At 36.9% G+C, this 13,909-nt stretch overlaps 1 protein-coding gene across 3 annotated transcripts in view; it reads right to left on the reverse strand.

Moving 5' to 3' along the window:
- LTBP2 (latent transforming growth factor beta binding protein 2) overlaps nucleotides 1-9,613 on the reverse strand; it is a 104,134-nt gene extending 94,521 nt beyond the window's left edge. For all 3 annotated transcript variants that reach the window (XM_026664433.2, XM_087951885.1, XM_087951886.1), the window contains exons 1-2: nucleotides 8,654-9,613; nucleotides 1,234-1,304 (exon numbers count right to left, since the gene is read on the reverse strand). In XM_026664433.2, the coding sequence (XP_026520218.2) occupies nucleotides 1,234-1,304; nucleotides 8,654-9,177 (595 nt within the window). In that variant the 5' untranslated portion in view covers nucleotides 9,178-9,613. The remainder of the gene's footprint in view (nucleotides 1-1,233; nucleotides 1,305-8,653) is intronic.
- Nucleotides 9,614-13,909: the final 4,296 nt, after the last annotated feature.

Consider the following 13,909-nt stretch of genomic DNA (forward strand, 5'->3'; position numbering starts at 1 on the left):
GTTGCTTAGTAACTGTTTGAAGTTATGACCCACCTGAAAAAGGAGGCTTATGACCTGGATCCAAAATACTGAGATGAGGCACTCAGCAGCATATCTGCATTTACAGCCATCTGCAGCATTCTGCAGTCACATTATGAGGATTTTGCTAAAACCCAGCACTTCCAATTTTCAGAAAAAACATGCCCATAGTGAACTACGTGTTTGCTTAATGACCACTGTAAAAACATCATAAAATGGTTTTACGGCCATTATATAATCATAATGGGCAGACCTCATTATGGTCATAACTTGAGGACCAGCTGTACTTAATTTGTTTAGAAAGATATTTGTGTTTATGCAATGGAACAGAATTTAAAGCAAGCCTGTCAAACTGGCAGCCCACAGGCCAGATACATTACACACAGGGCATATCCACCACAGCTCCACAAAGGCAAAAAACATCGCGATACATCACGATCCAGCCCATGACGTGAATGAGTTTGACACCCATGATTTAAACTGATAAAAAAGGATTAGATTTAAACAGCAAAAAAAAAATTAACTAAAGGTATAAGTCAAACTTTGCTCTGCAATGCTGCTGCTACATTTTTAACTGACCTGTTTAAGTACTTTGTGCAAACATAGCCAAGAAGTATCATTACTAAATTCAATTATGTACCAATTCCTGCCTGAAAATCATGCTTAGCATGGTTACACTTTCGTGTTTTTGAATGCGAATTTTAGTTTAGGTGTGAACTGATCTAGCCAGGACAGTTCACTGAAAAGGTAGTAGTATGTAAATCTCCACCAGGTACAGCCACTAAAATTCCTAGGAATGCTGCAGTGCCATCACAAAAAGTTTTGTACCTCATAATAATAATCATAACATAGCCAAAGCTAATCTGGAATCTATGTAAAATTTCAAAAGCAACATCATGGTTACAAGAAACTCAGCTCCATCAGGTCCACAAAATGAAGCAAAATTTTATTGCTAACACTGGATATACTTTCTCAAGTATCTTCCAAACAGACAATGCTAAAGCATGTATGATAAAAACCATTCTATGAGACCAATTCTATCTAGCATGGAAACTCCAAATATATTTGGCTTGCAAAAAGTACTGCCATCTTTCTTCTATCCCATCCAGACTATCCAACCCCTTGAAACTGGGATTTTTATTTTATGCCTTGTATAATATTGTGCAATTTCATATGCAATTGTGATAATAGCAGTTGTAACAATTTTATACTCACGTTTAATACATCGATTTGTTCTAGGAGCCGTTGTCCATCCTGAGCAGCATTGTCCCCCACAGACATTTGGTCTAAACAGTTACAAATGACAAGATTTAATAATCTGAAACTTCCTGAAAACAAAGCAAGCTATTCAGCTATGAGTATTTTTGAAAACTACTTTCTGCACTGAATGAGGGAATCAGTTTGAATGCTGAAATCAACAGGATCCTTTGGACTGGTTTGGAATATTCCAGCAATTTTGCCTGTGTAGAGAATTGTTGTTTTTTTCTGAATCCAAGTTGATCTGATATTCTGAATCAAATCGTAATTTGGAATTCTGTTATAAATTTGAATTGGCATTTGCACAATTAGTATATCCCACAAATTAATTTCTCAAAGATGCTCTCAACCATCCTGCTGAGAACATTGTTTGGCCAGAAATTTTGCTTCAAATGAGATGTTAGTAAAGGTACATGCCTTCTTTTATAGCATGACAACTTTCTATTTGTTTTATTAAAAGAATAAGGTAATGATAAAGAAAGTTTCCTGTTTCCGTAAAGGAGAAAAGTATCATTACCCTCAAATGTGTCTTAACTATTGCCATCTGAGAAAGAGAATTTTTTTAAAAAAAAAAATACTTAAAATGCTGCAGTTATTGAAATGCTATGGTTTGGAAAACTCTGTCAGGTTGCAATATTTTGTCTCTTGGTGCACCTGCATTGAGATTAACAATCTCAGTCTTTCTTCTCTTTCAAGTTTGATGCTTGTAAATCCCCCCATTTTATAATTGTGGGTGACCACAGTTTGAGAAATACTGTGCATAGTCAAAACTAATCAAACTTTGGCTTAGTCCTGTTAGGAATAACATGGTTACTTAATGTAGTTTGGGTAAAATAATATATATAAACTATGATAGTGAGTTTAAGTGTGTGTCATTTTAACTGCAAAGCATGTAATTTTGGGTGCGGCTGTAAATCGCCATAAGAGGGAGCAAGAGAACTTGATTGATTACTGGCTTACTGGATTGCTTGCTGACGATGATGGATTGTTAACTGCGTGTTCTTTGCTGTTGCTGAAGGAAGAAAAGAGGTTTGACTTCTTCATATCTCTAACTGCGAAGAGATATATTACAGGACTGATATTTGTAAGTTTACTGACCTCTTTTTCGACACTGGACTTTGCAACTGATTAATCCCCGGACGGACTGAACTAAGTGTATGATATATGGACTGTTTGACTATGCTATAAATCTTACTGGAATAAACTATTTAACTAGCACATTGTATCTGTTTTACTGAGTGTAAGCTACAAGAACATTTATCTCACATATTTGCCTGCCTGCCTGACTGCCCTGCAGGTTCTGCTAGGGTGTATATCTCTAACAAGTCCAATGTATGAATCCATCATTTTTCTCCTTTAGATGCCTGCTGGCATGACCATATCATAAAGCAGTGTTTTTCAAACCCATGCTGGCTGAAGAGTTCTGAGAGTTGAAGTTATCTATCTTAAAATTACTATGTCCATCTTTCGTACCAGACAAGACACAGAGCTTGGGTTGAGAGCGAGTCATTGGTTCAAAGTTTTCCCAGTAAGTGTCCATGCCTAAGAGCAAACTAAAAGCTGAGTCTGTCCAGCATATTGACCACCATACTACACTAACCAACCATAGCCTCCTATTCATGTTGGATTTGCTACTTTGATTGTTATAAATTTGTAACAAATGACTTACAAAGGAAGAAAACACTTTTCATTCTAACTCAGATTGTTGGCATAATCTGACAGATTTCCATAGGCAGCACCATTCACCCTGCCCAGAAAACAGACCTAGTTGTAAACCACTGAGAGACATTGGCAGTACATCAAGTTAAATAAAAATTAAAACCCTTGAATAAAGAAGTCAACTCCTGCTGACTTCATGCTAAAGACTTTATGTTCCAAAGGGAATAAACTCCAGAATTTTGGCAAATGTACTAACCCTTCATGCTCATTGAAAGGAAAACTACATTGCTAAAACCTAATTATTCTCTTTAGCATTAAACACACTTACAGATTGGGTTTTCATTGGTAAGATTTTATCTTAGAACAGTATTTTCATAATTTTCTGGTGACTTGTCATATTTTTTCTGAATTAAAGCTGGAAGCGCACAAACCTGACAATAATTCAATTTTTTTAGAATAATAAAAAGCAAAACTAGCATATAAAAGTAAATCATGCTAAATGTACTTCTTATTTCAATAAGGAATAGTGATTCATACAGAGAGATGACAATTTAATAAATCTTTACCCAACTGAAGAAAGAATGCCTACATGTATTTTTAATATTGAATGCCAAAGAGCTGTACCCATTGCCATTATATATATAATTATTAAAATTCTAGCTATAAATGTAGCAGCTCCAGAGTAAAGGCAAACGTTTAAATGAAGTCTGGATGAAGTCTGAAATTTAGCTTTCTTACATTATTTATTCCAGTTATACTTGCCTTTCTACTCAATTTCTAGCCCTGACTAACAAATAAACCCAATAAAACATAGACATATATCCAAATGAAATGTTTTTCATTTACAAAGTACATATTCATATAAATCTTCAAAAACCTTAAGTGGTTTTCCAAAATGCACCATGCATGAAACTGCTCCACCAGAGTTCCAAATTAGAGAACTGTGTGATCTGGACTACTATTGACTAGAAGAAAAGGAAAGGTCCATTTTGCTGAGGGTGGAGAGCAAAGGACTTTTCCATTTCTGGTGGAGAATTTTAACAGGGCTCTGAGACTGGGGCTATGCTGAAATCCAGGGAAAACTAAAACAAATGTTGGTTTTCCTCTACTACACCAACCTTCTGAGCATCTGGTTGCAGTTAAATAATTTTCTCAACGTTTGAATCACTTGAACAGTGTATGGTTTTTGTTGCCTCAGAAAGAATGCAAAATAAATTCCTGCTGCTTTGAGGATCACCACATGTTTACAGCTTAAAGAAGGGTGATGCTCCTAGAAGAAGTTAACAAGATGAGCTGCCTTTGTGGCATGTTCGTCTCCGAATGTCTGCTTAGCAGTACAGATGGCAAGACAGCAAAGTTCCACCTGGTTCCAATTGTTCTTCCAAAGTTGGGAATGGAACAGCTCCTACCCACCTGTGCTTTTCCAGATGAAACAGCTTCCTAGTCCTTTTGGGGGAAGGGAGGAGAGAGACCGTTCCATTTTTTAAATACTTACAAATTAGGCTTGCACGGAAAGAAGTGGATGAAGAGCTATGGCCCCATGGCAGCCTATACTATACATTTATTTAGGTTGATTGAGCAGCTGACCCAATTTTACAAATTGGTAAATATGACTAGTTTGGTCCACAAAGTGGACTCTTGGTTTCTGAATATATTTCTGTAAACTGATGTACCGGTAAGAAACTAGGATTATCAGACATACAATTGAAGAGCATTGAAGCTGAGGGACATTTGTGAAGATGACATTGGCTGGATTCATATGCTGCACACATTGTGCTGTTTGTTTCATTCTGGTTTTGTATAAAGGGTAAACCAAACCATGTACTGTAGTTTGTAAGTGTCAATTTACAGCTTAGCATTATATATGAAATTGTTACTGTGGTTTAACGAACCAGGATTAAAATATCAAGATTAGTGCAGTAACATAGTTTTGTTATGATTATGGTGCAGAAAAAAATATGAATTCCCCCTCCCTACACCATAGGTTCTATTCTCTTCTATTTAGCTATTATTTTTAAAATAAAAACAATTTGGTGCAATTAGCTTTTCCAAATATGAATGAAACAGTCAGATGACTTAGATTAAGACTGATTATAAGTATAATGATTAAAGGTACTGGACTAGAAGCTGTGAGATCATAAGTTCTAGCCTGCCTTAGGCATGAATGCCAACAGAATGAATTTGGGTCAGTCCACAAGCTTAGCAAGAGGGCCATGGTAAAGCATTTTCAAAAAGTTTATCGTGGTTATAAGTGCTGATTAAATAGTAGGCTGTCATAATAAAGATATAGATTCCTTATAAATTTGCAGGAAATGTAGATAACTTTTGTATGGACTTTTCAAAACAAATATGGTCTTAAATAGATTGAAAAAGTTAGAAATGGGACAGAACTGAAATTGATAGTTTCTTCCTTCTATAATTCTCAGATTATATGTATGGCAGAAAGGCATAGCCACTTCCTGCAATGGACATTAAAGTGGTTTACTTTCCTTCATTCATATTCCCTTTCAGGCGTGATCTGAGCATCCTTGGATCCATCGATTTGGGATCCCCATCTGGTGCAATACGTGGTACATAAATTTGAATCTATGTTTTCCTTTACGACATTTGTCTTTAAATTCAATGAAAATTAGTTTTTTGTAAATTCCATATAGTAAAATCCAAGGTTTCTAAAAACAGCTGTTAAACCCACATGAGGTTCATACTCAATCAGAACGTCAATGACACATTACATCAAAACACCTCCATAAGGAAATAGTTTTCGCCAGGGGTGGGATTCTACCAGTTCGCACCTATTCGCTAGAACCGGTTGTTAACATTCTAAGCAGTTCGGAGAATCAGTTGTTAGAAGAAATTACTGGCTTAATCCTGTAAGGAAGGCAGGAAGGAAACATTCTGGTGTTGCTTACAGAAACTGCCTCTCCATTAATCCTTATTACATACTTGGCAGGACTAGATTTCCTGTCTCGGGAACTTCTGTGGAGTTTTTCCCCCCTCCTTTGCTGGTACTTTGCTTGTGTGGAGTGACCATTCAAAGTTACAATGGCACTGAAAAAAGTGACTTATGACCATTTTTCACACTTACGACTGTTGCAGCATCCCCACAGTCATGAAAGGCCAGGTGAGGAGATGCATGCCTCGATGTGAGTGATATTGAGTTGACCACGCCCAGCCAATAACATGACCATCAAGCCATGTCCACTCAGTCACATGACCACCAAGCCACTCCCACCAACTAAGCCATGCCCACAGAACCGGTTGTTAAAAAATTTGAATCCCACCCCTGGTTTTCGCTGACAGACCACATTTCCCCCTGAGATGTACTGAATGGGCCCCAGTGAAAAGAGCTTTGTTTTATTCTGTCTGGTGACATCTGTGTTTCTCAACCTTGGCAAATTTAAGATGTGTGAACTTCAACTACCAGAATCCTCCAGCCTGCAAATCTTCAAGTTGCCAAGGTTGAGAAACGTTGGGTAAGATAATCCAATAGATTCTTTGAGACTTTGCATCCTGAACTATTATGATGGCATTAATATTAGATAATATTAAATAAAGACATTTGCACTCCTTTTCTATACGAATGTGTTTTTTCTAAAACATTCTTTTTCTCAAAAATGCTTTTTAAATTTACACCTAATTTATTGTTAATCTCTCCACGAGCTTTAAATACAAGCTACCACATCTGGGCTATAAAAATTTGTTTTTTAGACATCTACTGCCCATCTAGATTTTTATATCTTAGGTACAGTTAACCCTTAAATTAGGTCCCCTGACTTTCAAATTATGTTTTAAAAATATTTAAAATAATGAATCGGATAGCTGTGTCTCACATACAAAGAATGGTTACAGGAACTGGGCATGGCTAGTCTAGTAAAGAGAAGGACCAGGGGACACATGATAGCAGTCTTCCAATATTTGAGGGGCTGTCACAGACAGGAAGGGTCAAGCTATTTTCTAAAGCACCTGAAGGCCAGACAAGGAATAATGGATGGAAACTGAACAAGGAGAGATTTAACCTGGAAATAAGGAGAAACTTTCTGACAGTGAGAACAATCAACCAATGGAACAGCTTGCCCTCAGAAGTTGTGGGAGCGCCATCACTTGAGACTTTCAAGAAGAGATTGGACTGCCATTTGTCAGAAATGGTGTCTCCCGCTTGGGCGGTGGGGGGTTGGACTAAATGACGTACTAGGTTCCTTTTAGCTCTGAATATCTGTTATCTGTTATCTGTAACAAAACTCTCTGTACTCCCCAGATATTATAGGTGGCTTGCTTATTCATGTATCATGTTTATTTACCATTGTTTTTCTTTTTAAAACCTAGACTTGGAAGAAACCTTGGATGAAATTGAGCAGTAATGGCTACTACCTTTAAAAAGTTGTTGATCCTTGCAATGCAAACTTGGCCTTCCCTGATTGAGGTATCCTCCAATATCCCACCTTCAATTTTGCAAATTCCCAGCAATAGGTATAAATAGTTTGCATCCAAGAGCAAACAGAGTGGGGGAAGACTGTGCTATAAGTGACTTTTTAAATTTAATTTAGCCAAACTTGTGAACATAATTATTTTGGTTTGTAAACTACAGTTTATGGTAAGCATGATATATACACCTAGCCAACTGTGGTTTATTCAACAAACCATTATTAAAATAAACCTTAGCTTAGTGTAAAATATAGATTTAGCCACTGCACTATGGGAAAGAAAGACTATAAACAAATAACAAGAACAGAAGGGGACAAAAATCTTCTGTCCCCTCAGTCCTAAAAAAGAGGGCAAATCCATAATAAGAGAGACAACAACACTAATACATCACACTGCCTGCATGTCTGCAAGCCAAGAGGAGAAGTGGTGTATACCTATATATCCATTCATGCTAGATAACACATGAGACTGTGATTTATTTGAGCAACAAACCATGGTTACCAACACTATTCACATTCTGTTTAAATTTCATTCATAGCTACACTTGGCCATTCCACTAAACCCAGTACAGTGTGGCTTAGTTTACTACTGCAAACCATAATGCAATTATAATATACCATGGAATTTCTCTCTCATTTATTCCAATTGTAAGTACTCCTTATGCCAAATTTGCATGAAGCAACCAACAGAAAATAAAATTTGGATGGGTGGGTGGCTGACAGCAGCTCTATTCAAGCAGAAGAATCACTGGGCCTCTCATAGCTAAATTGTGGCAGCAGTATGGAGCGTGCTTGTATACTTCATGTTTATTTTTTCCATTTATGCCTGTCATGATTTTTAATAAACAATTCAAGGCACCAAACATATCTCATGCTCTTTCTTCCTTTTATTTTTCTCATAACGACAACTCTGTGAGGTGAGTTGTGCTGAGAGTGTATGATTGGTCCAAGGTCACCCAGCTGACTTTCATGTCTAAGGTGGGACTAGAACTCACGGTCTCCCAGTTTAATTTGCCTTTTTGGTCCCAAATGAGTTGCAAATGTGGATAACAGCTTAAGCTTAAATCACTTAGATTCTGATACAACAGATGGCTTGCAGAGACCTCAGCAGCAGCAGTATTCTTGACTATGTTGTTTGTGAAGTAAATTGGCATTTTCTAGGCTGCATTTGTACCTGGATGATTCTGAACTGATCAGGTCTAAAATCAAAATATAAGTGTAAAACTGATATGGAGATAAGCAAAGAGTGCTCAGATCTCCCACTTATATGACAACTGGAGAACGCTGGTTGCACTTACCCTACCATCCGGCCTCTGGCAGTCTGCACTTGTGGGGCTGCTCGTGTTCGTGGTCCATTCCGAACAAGATTCACTGATGGTGTTCTCTGCTGGAAAGTCCAGCTTGGACCTGTACTCAGAACACCAGTGTTCCTTCTGGGATTGATGCTCTGAGATCTCACACTGGTGAGAGTTGGGAGTTTGTGGGCTGTGGGAGCAGAATTTTGTTTTCGAAGTTCCCTTCCTGCTGGAATTCTCATCCGGGCATTAGCTGCAGCATTTATCTGAGGAGTTACAGGAACATGATCCAATGTAGAAGAAGAATCATGTACCTGGAACAAACTGTGCACCTTAGTTCTTGGTCCAAACCTGCCTTGGTTCTGCTGAAACCTTAACTGTGTCATCTCCCTGTTTCCAGCATCTGTCCTGAAAGAAGGATATGGATCCAGCCGCCCAGCAAGGTCTCTCTGACAGTCCACAACCCCCACAAAAAGTGCTATAGTTAATGGGAGAAAACTGTTCCAGGAACTCCTCATGGTTTCCATCCAAGAGGAAAACTCTTGTCAGATTAATAGAGTCATACACCAAATACAATTGGACTTTGGAGAAAAGTCCCCTCAGCTAAATCCCTCTGGTGCATTGCAGAGCCAATCACATCTTCAGGTACATCCAAAAGAGGCTTCAGTAATGCCTTTTATCTAGATGAAAAAGCAAGGCCCAAAGGAGCAACAGCACAAATCTTCCTGAGCCAGGAGCAACAGTTCCTGAACCAGGAGCAACAGTTCCCTGCCTTAGAGTTCTCCCTTCGTTTTCTCTCAGTGGCTGTCAGAGTGCGTTTTCTCTCAGTGGCTGTCAGAGTGCGTGGTATTCTTTGCAGACAGCTCCAAGCACCTTCTCCTTTGCCTCTTGCACTGCCTGGCTCTGGATAGGACGGGCAATTTTATTTTTGGAAACCTCCCCCTTTTGAGTCTTTTTGATACTGACATCGTCCCTGTTCAGAAGATAGTTCAGTAACACCAACACCACCCCCTTTACAAAACACATTCCAGCAACACCCACTTTGGCAGAGGAAAACAAATTGCAAGACAGAAAACATTAACTCTTGAGCAACCAAGGAGTCCCATTCACAGCCTGTGCAAAAAGTTGGTGTGCTTTTGTTTCTTTCTCCCTCCACCCCTTTCCCTTACACACACCGCCCAAACTCAACAGGTCTCTGGGTAAGCTTTCTGAGCAGAAGCACATGCTCAACTTTTTTTTTTTTTGCACAACTTTAACCAAACAGAAGTGAAATGGATGCAGACACAAATAGATATATGATCCATGTGAAAGAAGTAATCGTCTCTCTACTCTGACCTGATGCCAACCACTACATATATTAGATTTAGTACAGAGCAGGGATTGTGCAAATTGAAGTCCAGGCTACTATATTCTACATTTCCAGGAAGAAGCCAAAAGAATTCTTGATGCACTTACACAAGAACTGAGGCTGAGCAATAATGTAAGGTTTGGCTACTGTTATCTTAATCATAAGGTTTGATTTGATTCTTTCCCTTAAAAACCAGAAGCAGGTATAAAGATAAGACTGATAAGACAATATTACAGTTGAAGAAAGAGCTGGATCTTAATTATTGGCTTGTATATTGATACATTTAAATATGATATGCTAACTATTTTGCCATTCACCATGGTTTGCAAATATCTAACCACACATAAAAATCTAACAATTAAACCACTAAAATAACCTTACAGCATAAAAAATGTAAATGGCATGGATAACTCCCAAAGCAAATTGTTTCATAATGTATACCTTGAAAAATAGAATTGGTTCATCTATGGCAGGATCTTTCAGCTGTGATTGACTCACCAACTCCAGCCTTTCTTGGAAAACTCTAATTTGTCTACTCTTATTCATGGAATAGCTTGTAATCAATTTATTATAATAGGGGATGCCCTTAAAAGAAGGAAACTTGGAAACTGAAGTGGGTACATAATGTGGCAGCCAGGCTTCAGATTAACCAGCAGAAGCATGTAACACCTGTCCTCTCAAAACTGCATGGGTTGCTCATCAATTTTCATATTAAATTCTGGGTGCTTGTTTGGGCATGGAAATCTCTAAATGACTCAATCTCTGACTGTCTGAAGGAGTGGTTCTTTCCATATGGTGTAAAGCAGAAGGACAATTGTCTTTGAACTTCTTGCAGGTGCCGAGTCAGAAGGCAGATTGCCTGAGATCTGGAAGGGGGTTCCTCAGTGATAGCACCAGGGCCACAAAACTTTTTTTTTTTCCTTTGAAGGGCAGATCTTTTCTCCCTTCCTTTGCTAAATGCCTATTTTTAACCTTTAGAAATTTTGTTTTATAGAAACGAGAATAGCATTTGCACAATGTTGGAAACAAAATAACACGCCCTCAGAGGAATTAGTAATTCAAAAATTTTTAGATTGTGCTGAAATGGATAAAGTTATGCTAAAATTAAAGGATAAAGAAGAGTTGGAGTATTTGTCGGCTTCACGGCGGCAGGGATTCGCAATACTGCGCGATCCCTGCTGCGCTTAGCTGTTTTGGTGCTCGATCCGGACGGGTTTGGAGCTAAGGCTGCCCTGCAGGGCGGCTGAAGATAGGGGGATCTGGAGAGGGGTTTGGGGGTGTTGCAGACCCCCTCCCCGGCCGGCAGAACCCCTTTTCCCAAGACGTGCAGCGGCGGTCCGCAATGGCCGCCACAAAGAAGCCGGCAGCTGGGTAAGAATGCGCAGGAGGAAGAGGAGAAGCCTTTGAGAGTGAAAGTTTTTCTTGGTTGACCCAGGACTCTAAGACATATTTAACGTAATTCCTGGAAATTATGGCTTTTTGAATGATACTTTCCAGAAGAGAAAATAAGCGGCAATTTTGAGGTGCTGAAAGGAAAGTTTACTCTCTTTCCCTACGGAATCAACAAGTGGATACTGAGAAACCTGTCTTTTCAGGTAAAAACTGACTTTATGTGATATGTGGGAAGGGAGAGGACAAAAATATATTTATATGTTAAGATTTTGTTGGAGGAGATGCCTTAAGATTTGAAGACTGAAATATATTGCAATAAGGCTTTAAGATACAGATTTGGACTTTTTTTTTTTGATTGATACTACCCCAGGAAGAGAAAGTGAGAACTTTGTCTTGGCTTGGATTGATTGATGACTTTGGGATTGTTCTATTTTTTTTGAAATATCTTGGTTGTTGCAAGAAGAAAGAGGGGAAAAAGAAAAGAAAAGAAAAGATTTATAATGGCTTTTTCTGCTGAGGAACTGAGAAAAGAATATGAGCAAACAAAAAAAAGATGGCAAAGATGGTGTGAAAGAAGCCTTCCTTTTTTAGAAATGGCGCTTGCTACCTATCAACAAATACTACAACAGATGGAGGCAGAAAAAGAAGAAGAAAGAAGAAGAAGAAGAAGAAGAAGAAGAAGAAGAAGAAGAAGAAGAAGAAGAAGAAGAAGAAGAAGAAGAAGAAGAAGAAGAAGAAGAAGAAGAAGAAGAAGAAGCCATCTTTAATGAATTTCAAAATTTAACTAAGAAAGAAGGAAGAAAGAAAGGAAGGAAAATGAAGGACTTAAGATTCAAAAAACACTCAAGAAAGAGAAAAATAAGGTGCAAAATCAATATAAACAAAAGAAAAAAGGAACACAACAGAGAGGGAAGCCAGTAAGGCAGAGGCTAGGAGAAGAGGGGTAGAAAGGTCTGGTGGGGGAAGAAAGAAAGGGAAAAGGTGGAGAAAAGCCACAAAGTTTTGAAATTAGATGGGAAAAGAGGAATCTTTTTAGGGACAAAGGGTAAAGTATAATTTCTTTAAAAAGATTTTGCAAGGTACATAAGATGGTATTGTAGCATTTGTATTATTAGAATGGTTTAAGAGTTAATAAGAGATTAAAATGTTGAAATGTTTAGTAATGATTGATTTTAAAATTTAATAAAATATTAAAAGGAATGTTTAGAATATTGAGTTTTAATTAAAGAGTTTAATATGACTATGGTATTGATGTTATTATAAAATTATTATTGTAGGATTTGTCTTTGGAAAAGGCAATGGGAATGTTATAAGATTCAATATTTAGATCTATTATTTAACTATGTATTTAATCATTTTGGATTTATTATTTTTCTTTTATTAAAAAAAAATTAATAGATAGAATGTACCAAGCAGAATCAAATTGGGTATTAGGTGTTATTTTAAATGTTAATCTAATTAATTTAGGGGGAAGATAGAAAGGCATCATACTCTGATTAGTGATTTCAGGAGAAATTCCTTTTTTTTATTATAAGGAATGAGACAAAGGGATAATAAAGAATGGACAAAAGATACAAATATAATGACTCAAATTAAGATGGATTAAATAAGATAGAATTAAGAAGAGTGAAATGTGTGGAGAAGCTAATATAGAAGACATAGAATGGTAAATAAAATAGGTAATGACATGTAAGATGAGCATGAATATAATTGAAGTCCATGTAGAGAGAGGTACCTGGGGCCAAGTTACTTTCCTAAAAGATTTTTATATGTTTGTGTGTTGTGTGTTTATGTTTCTGGGAGAATTAATAAAACCTTGCAGAAATATAGAATGAGAATAATGGTAACCAAGTCAGAAAGAAATAGATGAAATAATAATAGTGAAATTGAATAAGAGTAAAGAGAAGTAAAGAGAAATTGTATGCTCATATGGAAATGGTTTAAAATAGAATTATATTGTATAAAATAAGGTTTTATTTGACTTGTAAAATTTATAATGGAAAAAGGTTTAAGTATGTAATGGTCAATGATGATTTGTTTGTCTTTAAAATTAATAAAATTTGTTTTAAAAAAAAAGAAGAGTTGGAGTATTACGAAGTTTGGGACAATTGGTATAAATGGTTGAACAATAAGGATAACAGAGATAAGAAAATTATAGATAAATGTTTATGAATATATATAAATGTATATTTTTATATGAGATTGGTATATGTAATAATGATGTCACTGTACCGTTAATATTAATATTAAGATTTATAAAATGTGAAAAAGAACAATAAAATAATAATAATTTAAAAAATTGTTTTATTACTGTAATGGCTTATGGAGTTTGAAATTTTAAAGCTACACAGAGTTATATTATTCAGATATTGTTGGTGTTTATGGATTTTCAACTGGGCTTTGCGGTTTAAATACAGTTCAATAATTTGTATGATGTTGTTGTTGATATTTTGTTTTATGCTTAAACTGCTGCAGACTGATTTTTTTAACTAGCATGTCTGGAGAATCTAGATTGGAAC

Source organism: Notechis scutatus, chromosome 1 (genome assembly GCF_049901735.1).
Source record: "Notechis scutatus isolate UNSWTSFEM ecotype Mainland chromosome 1, rNotScu1.2, whole genome shotgun sequence".
Classification (NCBI taxonomy): domain Eukaryota; kingdom Metazoa; phylum Chordata; class Lepidosauria; order Squamata; family Elapidae; genus Notechis; species Notechis scutatus.